The sequence below is a fragment of the Portunus trituberculatus genome, chromosome 26, assembly GCF_017591435.1.
Source record: "Portunus trituberculatus isolate SZX2019 chromosome 26, ASM1759143v1, whole genome shotgun sequence".
Classification (NCBI taxonomy): Eukaryota; Metazoa; Arthropoda; class Malacostraca; order Decapoda; family Portunidae; genus Portunus; species Portunus trituberculatus.
The window spans coordinates 754,584-776,947 of NC_059280.1; the positions used below are offsets into that span (position 1 = coordinate 754,584).

Here is a 22,364-nt window from a genome sequence, read left to right on the forward strand (position 1 = left end):
GTCCGTCAATGGAGGCACCAGACTCTCAATCATCCATTCCTTCCACTGGCACACTCTGCAACTCCCTGCCTGCTTCTGTACGATCCACCTTCTCCATCACCTTCCACTGTCCTGTGAGATATAAAGTACCTTGTCACCTGTGGCCATGCAGTGTGGGGTGCATGGCGCTGTGAGTGTGCCAATGCCTTCCAATCGTGTGTGTGTGAATGTGGTGTGATCGCAAACCATTTCCCTCTCAGTGGAGTGACTAGATATAGTAAGTCATTCCTCCACTCTCCACTGATCCATCCTCCACCTCCACTGCCTCCTGTTTTTTTTAAAGTCCCGCGCCAGAAAGGCCGGGGGGTGGCGCGGCGCGGCGTGGTGTGTCGTGGACGCCACTTGGCCTTGGCCGACGACCGTTCTAAAGCAAGGCTGACACTTGCACGATTTTAGGCCACAATTTTGTCGTGGCAAGTCGTGCCATTTTGAGGCACGAACGGGGAGGCTCCCGCACTGTTCACGACTGGTTCACGCATAGTTCAAGACGAGTTCACGAATAGTTCACGCTTGCGTGCCTATTCGTGTCCACATTGACACGAACTGGCACGACGAGTTCACGCATAGTTTACGCACTTCCCGCATTGGCACGACGAGTATGCGCAATTCGGACGGTGTCGTGCTGACTTGGGGCACGCCATATAAAAAGGGGGCCACCCCAACCCCTGATCATTTTTGGATTGGCTGTGGAAGAGACAACATGCTGAATACCAGAGACACAATCATTGCAGAGAAGAGAAGATGCCTATACCTGGCAGCTGCTCTAGCCATTGTTGAAGAGCAGCAGAAAAGGTTGGAAGAGGCAGACAAGCAAGAAAAGGCAACACCACCTCAAAGAAAGATACAAAGGAAAGTGTGGGTCAGGGAATGGTTGACCAGAAGGCACGAGTTTGGACAGTAACTCGTCAGTGGTGGCTGGTGGTGTGCGGCGGTGTGGTAGTGGCGCGCGTTTGGGTGGCGTCACTGGCGTGGTGACCAGTGACCACCAGCCCGGCAAGACACTGCCGCCGCACCCACCCTGACCCCTGAGCCTGCCACGCCACCGTCAGGATCCTCTGTAGGTGGAGAGTGGACACGTGCAGCAGCAGCAGGAGGCACTGCAGCACACGGAGTGTGTGGACCAAGCGGGCCGCACTGTGAGGCAAGCCTGGCAAGTCAAGCCCAGCCTCCAGCCAGCCAGCCAGCTTTGTGTGGGGCGCCCGCCCATCAGCCAGCCAGCCTGCTTTGTGTGGAACGCCCGCCCGCCAGCCATCCTTGTGTGGGGCTCCCACCAGCCAGCAAGTCAACCAGCAAGGAGGCCGTGACCTGCGGAAACCGCCACAGCACAAGCCCCCAAGGAAGCAGTGAGCCCAGCAGGTGAGCAGTGCGGGATCGTTTTAGTAGTAGGTAGTTGGGCAGTATCCTAATATACACGTCCCGCCCGCTGTATATTATTTATATCCTGTTTTAATCTCTCTTGCACCATTTATTCTCTCTCTCTCTCTCTCTCTCTCTCTCTCTCTCTCTCTCTCTCTCTCTCTCTCTCTCTCTCTCTCTCTCTCTCTCTCTCTCTGCTGACCAAGAGCGTGGCTTCTTGTATGTGGCGTCAAAACAGCTGGGTGGAGGAGCTGTGAAGGTGGAGCTGGGAATGAAGGAGGGCGGGCGGGACATGTACCTTGAGAGAGTGCCGTTGTTTGTAGAGGTAGCAGTGTTAGCGTGACCTGACCAGAACTTTGTTGTTTTCTTGCCTTGGTGAGGTCACTCTTCTTCCTCACCAGTCTCAGTTGCATCTTCCAACCAAACTAACACTAAAAACGACAAGTAAAGCCTCTGGTGGGTGGCTAATCCTTCTGTCCCTTGTTTCATTTGTAAATAAACAAATCAATCAATAAAACACCAGAAACCTGTCAGCAAAATGTTCAGAAATTGTTGTTTGTACCTCGTTAGGAACACATTCTAACTGAGCACCACCTAACCCAGCATGACCTGACCACCATAACCAGGGTACTAATGACAGAGTGGGCATTGTTGCCTGACACCCGAGACCAGACCAGACCAGACGACGGCCTACACCAGTCTGGTCTGAAGACACCAACTTATTGCATCTGTCACCCTTGCATGTCTTAAGGAGCACACCATTAGCTGACAGCCTGGCCACTGTGCTGGTTTAGGAGCACACCATTAGCTGACAGCCTGGCCACTGTGCTGGTTTAGGAGCACACCATTAGCTGACAGCCTGGCCACTGTGCTGGTTTAGGAGCACACCATTAGCTGACAGCCTGGCCACTGTGGTGGTTTTGGAGCTGACAGATGTATGTGTGTGTGTGTGTGTGTGTGTGTGTGTGTGTGTGTGTGTGTGTGTGTGTGTGTCAGGCCGAGGCTGAGGCAGGAAGCCCCTCGCTGGCTGTGTGGTGACGGCATCCTCTATTACAGGTGCCAGGTCGGCATCCAGCGACGGGACTCCCTCTGTGCATCCTTGGTGCAGCCCAGGGGTTCCTGCAGGACCAGCCACAGCAAGGAGCAGTGTTGCAATGGATGGTGTGAGGCCAGGCAGCAGCAGCAGCAGCAGGAGGAGGAGGATAAACAGCCAGGAGCAGAGGGCAACCCCAGGCGTGAGGACCTACACTTGTGACCACTGCGGGAAAGTGTGCTCCACCAAGGCTGCCATTGCCAGACACGTCCTCTCCCATGCCGGCAAGACAAGGCTGAGAGGCAAGAGTGGCCCCACTGAACACACTGGCGGCAGGACCTACACTTCTGACCACTGCGGGGAGACATTTCCAAACAAGAATGGTGTTGCCTCACACATCCTGACCCACACTGGGGAGAGAAAGTTCCAGTGCCTGGAGTGTGGGAAAAGATTTACCCAGAAAGGTGATCTTAACAAACACATCCTGACCCACACTGGGGAGAGAAAGTTCCAGTGCCTGGAGTGTGAGAAAAGATTTACCCAAAAAAGTAATCTTAACCAACACATCCTGACCCACACTGGGGAGAGAAAGTTCCAGTGCCTGGAGTGTGGGAAAAGATTTACTCAGAAAGGTGATCTTGACAGACACATCCTGACCCACACTGGGGAGAGAAAGTTCCAGTGCCTGGAGTGTGGGAAAAGATTTACCCAGAAAGGTGATCTTGACAGACACATCCTGACCCACACTGGGGAGAGAAAGTTCCAGTGCCTGGAGTGTGGGAAAAGATTTATCCAGAAAGGTACCCTTGACACACACATCCTGACCCACACTGGGGAGAGAAAGTTCCAGTGCCTGGAGTGTGGAAAAAGATTTATCCGGAAAGGTACCCTTGACACACACATCCTGACCCACACTGGGGAGAGAAAGTTCCAGTGCCTGGAGTGTGGGAAAAGATTTACCCAGAAAAGTAATCTTAACAAACACATCCTGACCCACACTGGGGAGAGAAAGTTCCAGTGCCTGGAGTGTGGGAAAAGATTTACCCAGAAAGGTACCCTTGACAGACACATCCTGACCCACAGTGGGGAGAGAAAGTTCCAATGCCTGGAATGTGGAAAAAGATTTATCCGGAAAGGTACTCTTGACACACACATCCTGACCCACACTGGGGAGAGAAAGTTCCAGTGCCTGGAGTGTGGGAAAAGATTTACCCTGAAAGGTTGTCTTGACAAACACATCCTGACCCACACTGGGGAGAGAAAGTTCCATTGCCTGGAGTGGGGGAAGAGATTTACCCAGAAAGGTACCCTTGACACACACATCCTGACCCACACTGGGGAGAGAAAGTTCCAGTGCCTGGAGTGTGGGAAAAGATTTACCAACAAAAGTAATCTTAACAAACACATCCTGACCCACACTGGGGAGAGAAAGTTCCAGTGCCTGGAGTGTGGGAAAAGATTTACCAGGAAAGATACCCTTGACACACACATCCTGACCCACACTGTGGAGAGAAAGTTCTAGTGCCTGGAGTGTGGGAAAAGATTTACCAACAAAAGTAATCTTAACCAACACATCCTGACCCACACTGGGGAGAGAAAGTTCCAGTGCCTGGAGTGTGGGAAAAGATTTACCCTGAAAGGTACCCTTGACACACACATCCTGACCCACACTGGGAAGAGAAAGTTCCAGTGCCTGGAGTGTGGGAAAAGATTTACCCTGAAAGGTACCCTTGACAGGCACATCCTGACCCACACTGGGGAGAGAAAGTTCCAGTGCCTGGAGTGTGGGAAGAGATTTTCCCACAAAAGTAGTCTTGATACACACATCCTGACCCACACTGGGAGGAGACCTTCTGGAGGAAAGAGAAGAAAATGAACAAGTGGCAGGTAATATTGACACACACACACACACACACACACACACACACACACACACACACACACACACACACACACACACACACACACACACACACACATCCTGAGCCACACTGGGGCTTGTACAAGTACAAACTAGGCTCACCCTGAGTGTAGGAAGAGAGAAGGAAACAGACACAGGAGGATCTGCTCTGAGCCACCTTGGAAAGACAAAGTGCAGCAGAGGATCAGCCATCAAAGAGAAGAAATGTGGCAAGTAACAACCTTGGTGCCAGACCAAAGCCACACAAGGAACAAGGAACCTCCTCAAGAAAACACACACAGTGACAGGAAGGCACAGCGCAAGGACAAAATGAGAAAAGGACCATCTGTTTGTTAGTGAGGAAGAGGTGAAAGCAGAGGATACTGGAATGAAGGGTTGAGTGTGGAGCAGGAGAGAGAGAGAGAGAGTGTTTGTGTCAGTGTACTAAGGGTGTTAATGAGGCATGTACAATGAAGGGTGGTGCAAGGGAAAAGCTTGCCAACATATCCACAGCTCAGGTGACAGCTATTTTGCCATGGTTTAAATAAAGCAAAGGAATGCACACTGTTCTTTATATTGCTCCTACAGCCTAGGTACCTTTGTCAGGGAAGTGCTATCCAGTCACAACACAAAACGCCAAGGAAATGTGCTCAGCTTATCAATGAGGTTGTTACGTCTTGCTTTGAAACAATGACTGATGCTGGCCTGCCACCATACACTGTCTCTTCTACCATTTCTTTTTTCCTATTTTTGTTTATTGTCAAACTTGATTTCCTTTTGCATTGTTTTGTCATCCCAGTCCCTGATCCTTTCTTTTTGTTTTTCTTTCTTCATTGATTGTAATTCTGAAAGGCTCAAATTGATTTCCTTCATAAAGCCTCAAGTTGATTTAATGCAATAGGTTTTATTTGTTGAAGCCAAAAAATTTTCTCCTGCATCCTTTCCATGAGCTTGTTAGTGTTGTTTTCCTCCACACAGTTCACTTCATTAAGTTGGTTTTGCCTTATTCTAGTCTCCGTAGTACTGGATCCTAGCTCTCCTCTTAGTACTGGGACTTGGGTGTGCCTGGGAGCTCCGAGGACTGCCCTGTATCCTGAATTTTGTATTCTGTGTAATTTCATCATTTCTTCCTTGGTGTAAGCCAAAATATTGATCCATATAAGGTTGTGGGCAGCACAATGTTTTGCCAATGAGCATTTTATTGCAGCTTTGTGCTCTTACTGGGAATGTTCAATTTGACCATTTTTTTAGCTTTTTGAATGGAATTATCTTTGTGTGTGTTGAAGCAGTTTTTGTTATCAGTGAGTGTTATTCCTAGATATTTTATTTTGTTTGTTGTGTTAGTTTTTGTGTGTGTGTGTTGTGGGTGTTGCTTCTTATTAAAAGTGATGATGTTACTCTTGTCTGTATTTATTGTGAGGCCTGTGTGGTTGCTTAGGTGAGTTAATGTATCTCATCCTGCACATTTCTTCCTCTGTCCTTGTCATGAGTAAGCCGTCATCTGCATAGAATAAAGCGCTTCATTTGAAATTTTCATCTGGGTAACCCCCTTCCTCTTGTCTTTGGTCCATTACAACACAAGTGAATAATGCAAACAGTGCAGTGTGCACCTCTGTCTAATGCCACTAGTCACAGCCATGCTGACTGCTTTTCCTCCTACTACTTTGCCCACTCATTTATTGATTGCAATCATTTCTCACTCAAACTTTTACATGGAATAGCGCCAGTCATTCCTTTCTCTGCCTGCACTACCATAACAAACCTGGACTTTGCATTATTTACCTAAAAAAGTGAAGGATAGTGAGAATTAATGTCCATATCGTGTGGGAGTGTGCAAGTAGAATTGAGGTACTCTCAAGTTTGAAATATTGGATAAATGTTGCATTGTAATCCTTCGCTCCTTCCTTCCTTCCGATAACACAGAAACCATGTGAACTTTTCCCCCTGACGGTAAAAACAGCCTTAAAAGGCAGTATTTTTTTTTTTTTTCTCTTTATTCCCGGCGCGACATTGACTTTGCGACTTGGTCGTTACATCATAATTAAGAACCTAAGGAGGGGAGAATAAGGTGCACGAGGCCGCCAGGCCTACACGTGGCAGTCCCTGTGTGTTTAAAGCTTCCTAATTCCATGTATCATCCCATCCATGAACTTATCTAATGTTCTTTTAAAGTTCCCTTTTGACTCAGCCCTGACTACATCTCATGCGACTGCAATTAACTTGGTGACTATTTTTAGCTGACTTGTCACCACAGCCCATACATGTAGACTGTGTCTATCGTAGCTATAGATAGGCACTGCATGTAGCAGGTGTAGCCACAGCAGGTGGTGTTAAAAGTGGCCATGCAGTGTGGGGTGCATGGCGCTGTGAGTGTGGCAATGTTATCTGGCAATGCCTTCCAATCGTGTGTGTGTGAATGTGGTGTGATCGCAAACCATTTCCCTCTCAGTGGAGTGACTAGATATAGTGAGTCACTCCTCCACTCTCCACTGATCCATCCTCCACTGCCTCCTGCTTTTCAAAGTCCCGCGCCAGAAAGGCCGCGGGGCGGCGCGGCGTGGTGTGGCGTGGGCGCCACTTGGCCTTGGCCGTCCTCACTCCTCAGCAGTGGTGACTGGTGGTGAGCGGCGGTGTGGTAGTGGCGCGGGTTTGGGCGGCGTGGTGCCTGGACCCTGTTGTGACCAGTGACCAGTGACCACCAGCCCGGCAAGACACTGCCCACCCTGACCCCTGAGCCTGCCACGCCACCGTCAGGATCCTCTGTAGGTGAAGAGTGGACACGTGCAGCAGCAGCAGCAGCAGTAGGAGGCACTGCAGCACACGTAGTGTGTGGACCAAGCGGGCCGCACTGTGAGGCAAGCCTGGCAAGTCAAGCCCAGCCTCCAGCCAGCCAGCCAGCTTTGTGTGGGGCGCCCGCCCATCAGCCAGCCAGCCTGCTTTGTGTGGAACGCCCGCCCGCCAGCCATCCTTGTGTGGGGCTCCCGCCAGCCAGCAAGTCAACCAGCAAGGAGGCCTTGACCTGCGGAAACCGCCACAGCACAAGCCCCCAAGGAAGCAGTGAGCCCAGCAGGTGAGCAGTGCGGGATCGTTTTAGTAGTAGGTAGTTGGGCAGTATCCTAATATACACGTCCCGCCCGCTGTATATTATTTATATCCTGTTTTAATCCCTCTTGCACCATTTATTCTCTCTCTCTCTCTCTCTCTCTCTCTCTCTCTCTCTCTCTCTCTCTCTCTCTCTCTCTCTCTCTCTCTCGCTGACCAAGAGCGTGGCTTCATGTATGTGGCGTCAAAACAGCTGGGTGGAGGAGCTGCGAAGGTGGAGCTGGGAATGAAGGAGGGCGGGCGGGACATGTACCTTGAGAGAGTGCCGTTGTTTGTAGAGGTAGCAGTGTTAGCGTGACCTGACCAGAACTTTGTTGTTTTCTTGCCTTGGTGAGGTCACTCTTCTTCCTCACCAGTCTCAGTTGCATCTTCCAACCAAACTAACACTAAAACGACAAGTAAAGCCTCTGGTGGGTGGCTAATCCTTCTGCCCCTTGTTTCATTTGTAAATAAACAAATCAATCAATAAAACACCAGAAACCTGTCAGCAAAATGTTCAGAAATTGTTGTTTGTACCTCGTTAGGAACACATTCTAACTGAGCACCACCTAACCCAGCATGACCTGACCTCACCATAACCAGGGTACTAATGACAGAGTGGGCATTGTTGCCTGACACCCGAGACCAGACCAGACCAGACGACGGCCTACACCAGTCTGGTTTGAAGACACCAACTTATTGCATCTGTCACCCTTGCATGTCTTAAGGAGCACACCATTAGCTGACAGCCTGGCCACTGTGCTGGTTTAGGAGCACACCATTAGCTGACAGCCTGGCCACTGTAGTGGTTTAGGAGCACACCATTAGCTGACAGCCTGGCCACTGTGCTGGTTTAGGAGCACACCATTAGCTGACAGCCTGGCCACTGTGGTGATTTTGGAGCTGACAGATGTATTGTGTGTGTATTCACATAGTTGTATTCACCTAGTTGTAATTTTACAGGGCCTGGGTATGATACTCGTGTGGCCCCGTCTCCATATCTACACACATCCAACTTTCCTTTAAAACTATGCACACTCCTTGCTGACACCACCTCCTCACTCAAACCATTCCACACCTCCACACATCTTTGTGGGAAACTATATTTCTTCACATCCTTCAAGCATATTCCCTTGGCTATCTTTTTACTATGCGATCTTGTAGTTCTACTTAAGTTTTCCTCTCTCAACATCATTTGCTCATTATCCACTTCATCCAGTCCATTCAACAGTTTATAAACCTGTATTAAATCTCCTCTTTCTCTTTGTTCCAAGGTAGGCAAATTCATTTCTTTTAATCTCTCCTCATAGGTCATTTCTGCCAATTCTGGAACCATTTTTGTTGCCATTCTCTGCAATCTCTCCAACTTCCTTATATGCTTCTTTTTATAAGGGGACCAAACCACTCCAGCATATTCCAATCTTGGTCTAATTACCATACTAATTAATTTCTTCATCATATCTTTATCCATATAATGGAAGGCTAATCCAATATTTTTTTTATCAAATTATACGTTTCTCCAAACATCTTATCAATATGAGCCTCAAACTGCCCATGGTCTTGTATTATCACTCCCAAATCCTTTTCCTTTTCCACCTTTTTCAACACTACTTCTTCACCCATCTTATATGACCCTCTTGGCCGTCTTCCACTCTTCCCATCTCCATCACATGACTTTTGCTCAGATTAAATTCCATTTGCCACCTCTTGCTCCACTCCCAAATCTTATCCAGGTCTGCCTGTAAAATTTCACAATCTTCTTCACTCTTCACACACCTACACAACTTCGCATCATCCGCAAACAAATTAATATAACTGTTTACTCCTCTGGCATGTCATTTATATATACCAGGAAAAGTATTGGTGCCAGCACTGAGCCTTGTGGGACTCCACTCTCCACCACCAACCAGTCCGACTTTGCATCCCTTATTACCGTTCTCATCTCCCTCCATCTCAAGTAGTTTTCCATCCACTTTAACACTTTTCCTTTCAGTCCTCCATAAATCTCTACTTTCCATAACAGTCTCATGTGAGGTACCTTGTCAAAAGCTTTCTTTAAATCCAAATATACACAGTCCATCCATCCCTCTCTCTCTGTATTTTGTCAACCACTCTTGAATAAAAGCTCAGTAGATTTGTTACACATGACCTCCCTTTCCTAAAGCCAAATTGATGATCCGATAATAACTTATGATCCTCCAGGAACCGTATCCAATATTTCTTTATCACCCTCTCACAAATCTTACCGACCACACTTGTTAGAGACACAGGTCTATAGTTAAGAGGCTCTTCCTTACTGCCTCCCTTATAAATGGGCACCACTTCAGCTCTTTTCCACTCTACTGGTACTTCCCTGTTTCTAATGAGCACCTTATAATATCATATAATGGATCAATCAATTCTTCTCTACACTCCTTCAATAATTTTCCTGAAACTTCATCTGGTCCCATCGCTTTATCATCTTTAAGTTCCTCCAACATTTTATATAACTCCTTTTAGGTATCTTAATGTCATCCATGTGCACATTTCCTTGTACATTCTGAGGCTTTACAAACATTGTTTCTTTAGTAAATACTTGCTGAAACCTATTATTTAGCAATTCCGCTATATTCTTAGGGTCATCTACTATCCCTTGCTCTCCTTTTAATCTTTCAATGGACTCTCTCTTTTTAAGTTTACCATTTATGAACCTGTAAAACAATTTTGGATGTTCCTTACTCTTGTCTACAATATCTTTTTCAAATTTTCTTTCTTCCTCCCTCCTTACCCTCACATACTCATTTCTTGCCACTCTATAATTCTCCTTATTTAGTATATTCCTGCTCTTTTTCCATCTTTTCCAAGCCACATCTCTTTTCCTTAGCCTTAACACAAGTTGCATTAAACCAATCCTTTCTTCCTTCCTCTCTTGGTTTATACTTTGGTACAAATTTCATAACTCCTTCTTTATAATATTTCATAAAAATCTCATATTTCTTTTGCACTTCTCTGATTTGTAACATCTCCCAATCTAATTTTCTGAAATAATTTTTCAAACTTTCTGTGTCCATCTTTCTATAATTCAATCTACCACTCCTGTATGTCTCGTCCTTCCTTCGCTGTGTTGTTGCTATCTGCATTTCCATAACCACATGATCACTCTTTCCCAAAGGACACTTGTATTGTATATCTCCACATAGGTACACTTCTCTTGTTAACACCAAATCCAGTCTAGCCGGTTCATCATCTCCTCTATATCTAGTATTTTCCTTCACCCTCTGTTCCATCATATTTTCCATCATTAGATTAAGAAATCTCTCCCCCCATGCTTCTTCTCCAACACCACTTACTAGATTTTCCCAATCCACCTCCTTACAATTAAAATCTCCTACTAGTATCACCTTTCTTTTTCCAGATAATACACTTTCCAAACTCTGTAAAGTATCCTTGATCATATTGTCGTATTCCCTTAATGTCCAAGAATTTGTTTTAGGAGGTACATAGGTCACCATGATTATTAATTCTTTTCCATCACTTTTTAACCTTATGCTTATCACTTCTGCGTTGTTCTTCCCATACCAAACCTTATCCACATTTCTTTCTTTCTTCGTCATAATCATAACTCCTCCTCCACCTTTACTCTCCCTATCCTTTCTCCATATATTATATTTATTATCCAAATTTATCTTTGTTTTTTCATGCAATTTTGTCTCAGTCAAACACACTATATCAGGCTTCTCCACTATCATATAGTCTTGCAATTCCAATCTACTTGACAGTATCCCATCTATATTACGGTCCACCCACTGCTCCCTCTAGGGCATGTTTCTCAACCATTATAATCACATTCTCCATGATGTACACGCCCTGTACCCGTCCATCAGATGCAGTCAGCATTCCTGAGCTACCATAAAAGTAAGTAGTAGTAATTTTAATTAATGTTTTTCTTATCTGAGTCAACTTTCATGAATTTTTCCAGTACTGCATCATTCTGTTTTCAACGTCACCCAGCAGACCCAGACGCCAGGATTACCATTATAAGGCTTCAATAAATAGTCATTAGTTCGCCACGCAGAGATAGCAACCACAACTATTTTTCATATCCTTCCAGGCTGTCCCTCCCTGTTCCTCCCTCTCTCAAAACCTCCTTGCCACACTTGTTTCAGATTTCCGCCTCATGCAAGTCATACAACTCACAGGTACTAATATCTACAAAACATGCTTTATCATTAGTTTGGTATTGAAAAAGTGAATCTGGTATTAAAAATTGAAGTATTTTATTAAGTCCCTGAGTAAACTTGCTTTCTGTTGAAGAGGAAATGAGATTCTCAACTGTCCCTCCCAACATGAGAGGATATGTAAAGGCAGGCACATGTCTCATTGATAAGGTATGTATTTTTTGTAATAATGTTTATTTACAGTACACACTGTTTCCTGCTGTTTATTTGTACCTATTATTTTATCAATAATATTGTGTAACTGAGATATTATGGTTAACACACTCCTGAAGGAGTGGTTAATTAATTATGAAACTAAAGAGATGTCCGCCAAATCAAAAACATGTCTTTAGTGCGCTGCCAACCAACAAAGGTTGAGAAACACTGCTCTAGGGGTTCCTCCGTATTCCTTCTTTCCACATACCACTTTCTGACTCTCTCTCCTATAACTCTCCAAAAAACTTTTCTCTTTCCTCCTCAGACCGCTCATCATTTTTCCTTCTCGCCTCTTCCACCAATTCCTTATATCTTCTCCTCTCTTCCTCATTTCTATTCTTTCTCACAAACACCTCTTTACAACCTTCTATCTCTCTTAACTTTGATGTTCTATATAGGACATCCTCCAGATTGTTGTGACTTCAGTACTACTTTAATCGGTCTGTTCACTCCCTCCTTATATGGACCCAGTCTATGGATCTCTTGCACTTCTTCTTGTAGGTCTTTTTTTTCATCATCATTTAGATTTTTGAACAGATCTCTTACCGTTTTCAATTCTTCCTTAATTCTCTTCGGCTTATATGTTATATTTTGTTCTTTCATCCCAAATATTAACACACTCTTGTGTGTATGTGTGTGTGTCAGGCCGAGGCTGAGGCAGGAAGCCCCTCGCTGGCTGTGTGGTGACTGCCTCCTCTATTACAGGTGCCAGGTCAGCATCCAGCGACGGGACTCCCTCTGTGCATCCTTGGTGCAGCCCAGGGGTTCCTGCAGGACCAGCCGCAGCAAGGAACAGTGTTGCAATGGAGGGTGTGAGGCCAGGCAGCAGTAGCAGCAGCAGCAGCAGCAGCAGCAGGAGGAGGAGGAGGATAAACAGCCAGGAGCAGAGGGCAACCCCAGGCGTGAGGACCTACACTTGTGACCACTGCGGGAAAGTGTGCTCCACCAAGGCTGCCATTGCCAGACACGTCCTCTCCCATGCCGGCAAGACAAGGCTGAGAGGCAAGAGTGGCCCCACTGAACACACTGGCGGCAGGACCTACACTTGTGACCACTGCGGGGAGACATTTCCAAACAAGAGTGGTGTTGCCTCACACATCCTGACCCAGACTGGGGAGAGAAAGTTCCAGTGCCTGGAGTGTGGGAAAAGATTTACCCAGAAAGGTGATCTTAACAGACACATCCTGACCCACACTGGGGAGAGAAAGTTCCAGTGCCTGGAGTGTGGGAAAAGATTTACCCGGAAAGGTACCCTTGACACACACATCCTGACCCACACTGGGGAGAGAAAGTTCCAGTGCCTGAAGTGTGGGAAAAAATTTAACCGGAAAGGTACCCTTGACACACACATCCTGATCCACATTGGGGAGAGAAAGTTCCAGTGCCTGGAGTGTGAGAAAAGATTTACCCGGAAAGATTGTCTTGACAGACACATCCTGACCCACACTGGGGAGAGAAAGTTCCAGTGCCTGGAGTGTGGGAAAAGATTTATCTGGAAAGGTACCCTTGACACACACATCCTGACCCACACTGGGGAGAGAAAGTTCCAGTGCCTGGAGTGTGAGAAAAGATTTACCCAGAAAGGTACCCTTGACATACACATCCTGACCCACACTGGGGAGAGAAAGTTCCAGTGCCTGGAGTGTGGGAAAAGATTTACCCGGAAAGGTGCCCTTGACAGACACATCCTGACCCACACTGGGGAGAGAAAGTTCCAGTGCCTGGAGTGTGGGAAAAGATTTACCCAGAAAGGTGATCTTAACAGACACATCCTGACCCACACTGGGGAGAGAAAGTTCCAGTGCCTGGAGTGTGGGAAAAGATTTACCCAGAAAGGTAATCTTAACAAACACATCCTGACCCACACTGGGGAGAGAAAGTTCCAGTGCCTGGAGTGTGAGAAAAGATTTACCCAGAAAGGTACCCTTGACATACACATCCTGACCCACACTGGGGAGAGAAAGTTCCAGTGCCTGGAGTGTGGGAAAAGATTTACTAACAAAAGTAATCTTAACAAACACATCCTGACCCACACTGGGGAGAGAAAGTTCCAGTGCCTGGAGTGTGGGAAAAGATTTACCCAGAAAGGTACCCTTGACAGGCACATCCTGACCCACACTGGGGAGAGAAAGTTCCAGTGCCTGGAGTGTGGGAAGAGATTTTCCCACAAAAGTAGTCTTGATACACACATCCTGACCCACACTGGGAGGAGACCTTCTGGAAGAAAGAGAAGAAAATGAACAAGTGGCAGGTAATCTTGACACACACACACACACACACACACACACACACACACACACACACACACACACACACACACACACACACACACACACACACACACACACACACACACACACACACACAGAGGAGCATAAAGCCCAGGCCCTGTAAAACTACAACTAGGTAAATACACACAAAATACAGGAGAGAGAGGGATGGATGGACTGTGTATATTTGGATTTAAAGAAAGCTTTTGACAAGGTACCTCACGAGAGACTGTTATGGAAAGTAGAGATTTATGGAGGACTGAAAGGAAAAGTGTTAAAGTGGATGGAAAACTACTTGAGATGGAGGGAGATGAGAACGGTAATAAGGGATGCAAGGTCGGACTGGTTGGTGGTGGAGAGTGGAGTCCCACAAGGCTCAATGCTGGCACCAATACTTTTCCTGGTATATATAAATGACATGCCAGAGGGAGTAAACAGTTATATTAATTTGTTTGCGGATGATGCGAAGTTGTGTAGGTGTGTGAAGAGTGAAGAAGATTGTGAAATTTTACAGGCAGACCTGGATAAGATTTGGGAGTGGAGCAAGAGGTGGCAAATGGAATTTAATCTGAGCAAAAGTCATGTGATGGAGATGGGAAAGAGTGGAAGACGGCCAAGAGGGTCATATAAGATGGGTGAAGAAGTAGTGTTGAAAAGGTGGAAAAGGAAAAGGATTTGGGAGTGATAATACAAGACCATGGGCAGTTTGAGGCTCATATTGATAAGATGTTTGGAGAAACGTATAATTTGATAAAAATATTGGATTAGCCTTCCATTATATGGATAAAGATATGATGAAGAAATTAATTAGTATGGTAATTAGACCAAGATTGGAATATGCTGGAGTGGTCTGGTCCCCTTATAAAAAGAAGCATATAAGGAAGTTGGAGAGATTGCAGAGAATGGCAACAAAATGGTTCCAGAATTGGCAGAAATGACCTATGAGGAGAGATTAAAAGAAATGAATTTGCCTACCTTGGAACAAAGAAGAGAAAGAGGAGATTTAATACAGGTTTATAAACTGTTGAATGGACTGGATGAAGTGGATAATGAGCAAATGATGTTGAGAGAGGAAAACTTAAGTAGAACTACAAGATCGCATAGTAAAAAGATAGCCAAGGAATATGCTTGAAGGATGTGAAAAATATAGTTTCCCACAAAGATGTGTGGAGGTGTGGAATGGTTTGAGTGAGGAGGTGGTGTCAGCAAGGAGTGTGCATAGTTTTAAAGGAAAGTTGGATGTGTGTAGATATGGAGACGGGGCCACACCAGTATGATACCCAGGCCCTGTAAAATTACAACTAGGTGAATACACACACACACACACACACACACACACACACACACACACACACACACACACACATCCTGAGCCACACTGGGGCTTGTACAAGTACAAACTAGGTTCACCTTGAGTGTAGGAAGAGAGAAGGAAACAGACACAGGAGGATCTGCTCTGAGCCACCTTGGAAAGACAAAGTGCAGCAGAGGATCAGCCATCAAAGAGAAGAAATGTGGCAAGTAACAACCTTGGTGCCAGACCAAAGCCACACAAGGAACAAGGAACCTCCTCAAGAAAACACACACAGTGACAGGAAGGCGCAGCGCAAGGACAAAATGAGAAAAGGACCATCTGTTTGTTAGTGAGGAAGAGGTGAAAGCAGAGGATACTGGAATGAAGGGTTGAGTGTGGAGCAGGAGAGAGAGAGAGAGAGTGTTTGTGTCAGTGTACTAAGGGTGTTAATGAGGCATGTACAATGAAGGGTGGTGCAAGGGAAAAGCTTGCCAACATATCCACAGCTCAGGTGACAGCTATTTTGCCATGGTTTAAATAAAGCAAAGGAATGCACACTGTTCTTTATATTGCTCCTACAGCCTAGGTACCTTTGTCAGGGAAGTGCTATCCAGTCACAAAACGCCAAGGAAATGTGCTCAGCTTATCAATGAGGTTGTTACGTCTTGCTTTGAAACAATGACTGATGCTGGCCTGCCACCATACACTGTCTCTTCTACCATTTCTTTTTTCCTATTTTTGTTTATTGTCAAACTTGATTTCCTTTTGCATTGTTTTGTCATCCCAGTCCCTGATCCTTTCTTTTTGTTTTTCTTTCTTCATTGATTGTAATTCTGAAAGGCTCAAATTGATTTCCTTCATAAAGCCTCAAGTTGATTTAATGCAATAGGTTTTATTTGTTGAAGCCAAAAAATTTTCTCCTGCATCCTTTCCATGAGCTTGTTAGTGTTGTTTTCCTCCACACAGTTCACTTCATTAAGTTGGTTTTGCCTTATTCTAGTCTCCGTAGTACTGGATCCTAGCTCTCCTCTTAGTACTGGGACTTGGGTGTGCCTGGGAGCTCCGAGGACTGCCCTGTATCCTGAATTTTGTATTCTGTGTAATTTCATCATTTCTTCCTTGGTGTAAGCCAAAATATTGATCCATATAAGGTTGTGGGCAGCACAATGTTTTGCCAATGAACATTTTATTGCAGCTTTGTGCTCTTACTGGGAATGTTCAATTTGACCATTTTTTTAGCTTTTTGAATGGAATTATCTTTGTGTGTGTTGAAGCAGTTTTTGTTATCAGTGAGTGTTATTCCTAGATATTTTATTTTGTTTGTTGTGTTAGTTTTTTTTTTTGTGTGTGTTGTGGGTGTTGCTTCTTATTAAAAGTGATGATGTTACTCTTGTCTGTATTTATTGTGAGGCCTGTGTGGTTGCTTAGGTGAGTTAATGTATCTCATCCTGCACATTTCTTCCTCTGTCCTTGTCATGAGTAAGCCGTCATCTGCATAGAATAAAGCGCTTCATTTGAAATTTTCATCTGGGTAACCCCCTTCCTCTTGTCTTTGGTCCATTACAACACAAGTGAATAATGCAAACAGTGCAGTGTGCACCTCTGTCTAATGCCACTAGTCACAGCCATGCTGACTGCTTTTCCTCCTACTACTTTGCCCACTCATTTATTGATTGCAATCATTTCTCACTCAAACTTTTACATGGAATAGCGCCAGTCATTCCTTTCTCTGCCTGCACTACCATAACAAACCTGGACTTTGCATTATTTACCTAAAAAAGTGAAGGATAGTGAGAATTAATGTCCATATCGTGTGGGAGTGTGCAAGTAGAATTGAGGTACTCTCAAGTTTGAAATATTGGATAAATGTTGCATTATAATCCTTCCTTCCTTCCTTCCTTCCGATAACGCAGAAACCTTGTGAACTTTTCCCCCTGACGGTAAAAACAGCCTTAAAAGGCAGTATTTTTTTTTTTTTTTTTCTCTTTATTCCCGGCGCGACATTGACTTTGCGACTTGGTCGTTGCCTCATAATTAAGAACCTAAGGAGGGGGAATAAGGTGCAAGAGGCCGCCAGGCCTACACGTGGCAGTCCCTGTGTGTTTAAAGCTTCCTAATTCCATGTATGATCCCATCCATGAACTTATCTAATGTTCTTTTAAAGTTCCCTTTTGACTCAGCCCTGACTACATCTCATGCGACTGCAATTAACTTGGTGACTATTTTTAGCCGACTTGTCACCACAGCCCATACATGTAGACTGTGTCTATCGTAGCTATAGATAGGCACTGCATGTAGCAGGTGTAGCCACAGCAGGTGGTGTTAAAAGTGGCCATGCAGTGTGGGGTGCATGGCGCTGTGAGTGTGGCAATGTTATCTGGCAATGCCTTCCAATCGTGTGTGTGTGAATGTGGTGTGATCGCAAACCATTTCCCTCTCAGTGGAGTGACTAGATATAGTGAGTCACTCCTCCACTCTCCACTGATCCATCCTCCACTGCCTCCTGCTTTTCAAAGTCCCGCGCCAGAAAGGCCGCGGGGCGGCGCGGCGTGGTGTGGCGTGGGCGCCACTTGGCCTTGGCCGTCCTCACTCCTCAGCAGTGGTGACTGGTGGTGAGCGGCGGTGTGGTAGTGGCGCGGGTTTGGGCGGCGTGGTGCCTGGACCCTGTTGTGACCAGTGACCACCAGCCCGGCAAGACACTGCCGCCGCACCCACCCTCACCCCTGACCCCTGAGCCTGCCACGCCACCGTCAGGATCCTCTGTAGGTGGAGAGTGGAGACGTGCAGCAGCAGCAGCAGCAGCAGAGGCACTGCAGCACACGGAGTGTGTGGACCAAGCGGGCCGCACTGTGGGGCAAGCCTGGCAAGTCAAGCCCAGCCTCCAGCCAGCCAGCCAGCTTTGTGTGGGGCGCCCGCCCGCCCACCACCCAGCCAGCCTGCTTTGTGTGGAACGCCCGCCCGCCAGCCATCCTTGTGTGGGGCTCCCACCAGCCAGCAAGTCAACCAGCAAGGAGGCCTTGACCTGCGGAAACCGCCACAGCACAAGCCCCCAAGGAAGCAGTGAGCCCAGCAGGTGAGCAGTGCGGGATCGTTTTAGTAGTAGGTAGTTGGGCAGTATCCTAATATACAAGTCCCGCCCGCTGTATATTATTTATATCCTGTTTTAATCTCTCTTGCACCATTTATTCTCTCTCTCTCTCTCTCTCTCTCTCTCTCTCTCTCTCTCTCTCTCTCTCTCTCTCTCTCGCTGACCAAGAGCGTGGCTTCATGTATGTGGCGTCAAAACAGCTGGGTGGAGGAGCTGTGAAGGTGGAGCTGGGAATGAAGGAGGCGGGCGGGACATGTACCTTGAGAGAGTGCCGTTGTTTGTAGAGGTAGCAGTGTTAGCGTGACCTGACCAGAACTTTGTTGTTTTCTTGCCTTGGTGAGGTCACTCTTCTTCCTCACCAGTCTCAGTTGCATCTTCCAACCAAACTAACACTAAAACGACAAGTAAAGCCTCTGGTGGGTGGCTAATCCTTCTGCCCTTGTTTCATTTGTAAATAAACAAATCAATCAATAAAACACCAGAAACCTGTCAGCAAAATGTTCAGAAATTGTTGTTTGTACCTCGTTAGGAACACATTCTAACTGAGCACCACCTAACCCAGCATGACCTGACCTCACCATAACCAGGGTACTAATGACAGAGTGGGCATTGTTGCCTGACACCCGAGACCAGACCAGACCAGACGACGGCCTACACCAGTCTGGTCTGAAGACACCAACTTATTGCATCCGTCACCCTTGCATGTCTTAAGGAGCACACCATTAGCTGACAGCCTGGCCACTGTGCTGGTTTAGGAGCACACCGTTAGCTGACAGCCTGGCCACTGTGGTGGTTTAGGAGCACACCATTAGCTGACAGCCTGGCCACTGTGGTGGTTTAGGAGCACACCATTAGCTGACAGCCTGGCCACTGTGGTGGTTTAGGAGCACACCATTAGCTGACAGCCAGGCCACTGTGCTGGTTTAGGAGCACACCATTAGCTGACAGCCTGGCCACTGTGGTGGTTTAGGAGCACACCATTAGCTGACAGCCTGGATACTGTGGTGGTTTAGGAGCACACCATTAGCTGACAGCCTGGCCGCTGTGGTGGTTTAGGAGCACACCATTAGCTGACAGCCTGGCCACTGTGCTGGTTTAGGAGCATACCATTAGCTGACAGCCTGGCCACTGTGGTGGTTTAGGAGCACACCATTAGCTGACAGCCTGGCCACTGTGCTGGTTTAGGAGCACACCATTAGCTGACAGCCTGGCCACTGTGGTGATTTGGGAGCTGACAGATGTATCGTGTGTGTGTGTGTGTGTGTGTGTGTGTGTGTGTGTGTCAGGCCGAGGCAGAGGCAGGAAGTCCCTTGCTGGCTGTGTGGTGACGGCCTCCTCTATTACAGGTGCCAGGTCGGCCTCCAGCGACGGGACTCCCTCTGTGCATCCTTGGTGCAGCCCAGGGATTCCTGCAGGACCAGCCGCAGCAAGGAGCAGTGTTGCAATGGAGGGTGTGAGGCCAGGCAGCAGCAGCAGCAGCAGCAGCAGCAGAGGAAAAGGAGGAGGAGGGTAAACAGCCAGGAGCAGAGGGCAACCCCAGGTGTGAGGACCTACACTTGTGACCACTGCGGGAAAGTGTGCTCCACCAAGGCTGCCATTGCCAGACACGTCCTCTCCCATGCCGGCAAGACAAGGCTGAGAGGCAAGAGTGGCCCCACTGAACACACTGGCGGCAGGACCTACACTTGTGACCACTGTGGGAAAGTGTGCTCCACCAAGGCTGCCATTGCCAGACACGTCCTCTCCCATGCCGGCAAGACAAGGCTGAGAGGCAAGAGTGGCCCCACTGAACACACTGGCGGCAGGACCTACACTTCTGACCACTGCGGGAAGACATTTGCAAACAAGAGTGGTGTTGCCTCACACATCCTGACCCACACTGGGGAGAGAAAGTTCCAGTGCCTGGAGTGTGGGAAAAGATTTACTGGGAAAGGTGATCTTAACAGGCACATCCTGACCCACACTGGGGAGAGAAAGTTCCAGTGCCTGGAGTGTGGGAAAAGATTTACCCACAAAAGTAATCTTAACACACACATCCTGACCCACACTGGGGAGAGAAAGTTCCAGTGCCTGGAGTGTGGAAAAAGATTTACCCTGAAAGGTTGTCTTGACAGACACATCCTAACCCACACTGGGGAGAGAAAGTTCCAGTGCCTGGATTGTGGGAAAAGATTTACCCTGAAAAGTTGTCTTGACAAACACATCCCGACCCACACTGGGGAGAGAAAGTTCCAGTGCCTGGAGTGTGGGAAAAGATTTACCCACAAAAGTAATCTTAACCAACACATCCTGACCCACACTGGGGAGAGAAAGTTCCAGTGCCTGGAGTGTGGGAAAAGATTTACCCACAAAAGTAATCTTAAACAACACATCCTGACCCACACTGGGGAGAGAAAGTTCCAGTGCCTGGAGTGTGGAAAAAGATTTACCCTGAAAGGTGGTCTTGACAGGCACATCCTGACCCACACTGGGGAGAGAAAGTTCCAGTGCCTGGAGTGTGGGAAAAGATTTACCCAGAAAGGTGACCTTGACAGGCACATCCTGACCCACACTGGGGAGAGAAAGTTCCAGTGCCTGGAGTGTGGGAAAAGATTTACCCTGAAAGGTACCCTTGACACACACATCCTGACCCACACTGGGGAGAGAAATTCCAGTGGAGTGTGGGAAAAGATTTACTCAGAAAGGTGACTTTGACAGACACATCCTGACCCACACTGGGGAGAGAAAGTTCCAGTGCCTGGAGTGTGGGAAAAGATTTACCCACAAAAGTAATCTTAACCAACACATCCTGACCCACACTGGGGAGAGAAAGTTCCAGTGCCTGGAGTGTGGGAAAAGATTTACCCAGAAAGGTGACCTTGACAGGCACATCCTGACCCACACTGGGGAGAGAAAGTTCCAGTGCCTGGAGTGTGGGAAAAGATTTACTAAGAAAGGTGACCTTGACAGGCACATCCTGACCCACACTGGGGAGAGAAAGTTCCAGTGCCTGTCTTGATACACACATCCTGACCCACACTGGGAGGAGACCTTCTGGAGGAAAGAGAAGAAAATGAACAAGTGGCAGGTAATCTTGACACACACACACACACACACACACACACACACACACACACACACACACACACACACACACACACACACACACACACACACACACACACACACATCCATCCTGAGCCACACTGGGGCTTGTACAAGTACAAACTAGGCTCACCCTGAGTGTAGGAAGAGAGAAGGAAACAGACACAGGAGGATCTGCTCTGAGCCACCTTGGAAAGACAAAGTGCAGCAGAGGATCAGCCATCAAAGAGAAGAAATGTGGCAAGTAACAACCTTGGTGCCAGACCAAAGCCACACAAGGAACAAGGAACCTCCTCAAGAAAACACACACAGTGACAGGAAGGCACAGCGCAAGGACAAAAGGAGAAAAGGACCATCTGTTTGTTAGTGAGGAAGAGGTGAAAGCAGAGGATACTGGAATGAAGGGTTGAGTGTGGAGCAGGAGAGAGAGAGAGAGAGAGTGTTTGTGTCAGTGTACTAAGGGTGTTAATGAGGCATGTACAATGAAGGGTGGTGCAAGGGAAAAGCTTGCCAACATATCCACAGCTCAGGTGACAGCTATTTTGCCATGGTTTAAATAAAGCAAAGGAATGCACACTGTTCTTTATATTGCTCCTACAGCCTAGGTACCTTTGTCAGGGAAGTGCTATCCAGTCACAAAACGCCAAGGAAATGTGCTCAGCTTACGAATGGACGAGAGGGGGGAGGTGGCGGCAGGCGGCACCTTGTGACCAGTGCCGCGCCAACAACACAACTGACTTGTCCAGTGTCCAGCAGTGTGCGTGGTGTCCTCAAGAAGAAAGTGTGGAAGATGTGGTGTTTGGAGAC

The 22,364-nt window shown here is 47.1% G+C and overlaps 1 protein-coding gene and 1 long non-coding RNA gene across 7 annotated transcripts; one reads left to right on the plus strand and one right to left on the minus strand.

The window, feature by feature from the left end:
- The first annotated feature begins 1,258 nt into the window (after nt 1-1,258).
- LOC123509107 (oocyte zinc finger protein XlCOF6-like) lies at nt 1,259-21,550 on the plus strand. 6 transcript variants are annotated; one of them, XM_045263249.1, is made up of 6 exons: nt 1,259-1,395; nt 2,452-3,214; nt 12,972-13,590; nt 20,340-20,927; nt 21,259-21,369; nt 21,454-21,523. In XM_045263249.1, the coding sequence occupies exons 2-6, from the start codon at nt 2,550-2,552 to the stop codon at nt 21,469-21,471; spliced, it is 2,001 nt and encodes a 666-aa protein (XP_045119184.1). In that variant the 5' UTR covers nt 1,259-1,395; nt 2,452-2,549; the 3' UTR covers nt 21,472-21,523. The 6 variants fall into 6 exon arrangements, 5 of the variants coding, with proteins under 5 accessions (XP_045119184.1, XP_045119183.1, XP_045119181.1 ...); XR_006676125.1 differs by lacking the exon at nt 21,454-21,523 and having other exon boundaries at nt 20,340-21,227; nt 21,312-21,360; XM_045263248.1 differs by having other exon boundaries at nt 21,259-21,550.
- Nucleotides 12,697-20,222, minus strand: LOC123509113. Its single transcript, XR_006676133.1, has 2 exons — nt 20,153-20,222; nt 12,697-12,860 (listed from the first exon to the last, which is right to left on the minus strand). It is a non-coding gene; the product is annotated as an uncharacterized LOC123509113 (long non-coding RNA).
- Nucleotides 21,551-22,364: the final 814 nt, after the last annotated feature.

Bases quoted from the DNA above. Each gene is read 5' to 3' on its own strand.
- LOC123509107 (XM_045263246.1), top strand. From the start codon at position 2,550: ATGGATGGTGTGAGGCCAGGCAGCAGCAGCAGCAGCAGGAGGAGGAGG. The intron at 3,215-12,971 runs ATTTATCCAGAA...GTGTGGGAAAAG, and splicing joins TGCCTGGAGTGTGGGAAAAG to ATTTACCCAGAAAGGTGATC. The intron at 13,591-20,339 runs ATCCTGACCCAC...GTTGCCTCACAC, and splicing joins AAGGTGATCTTAACAGACAC to ATCCTGACCCACACTGGGGA.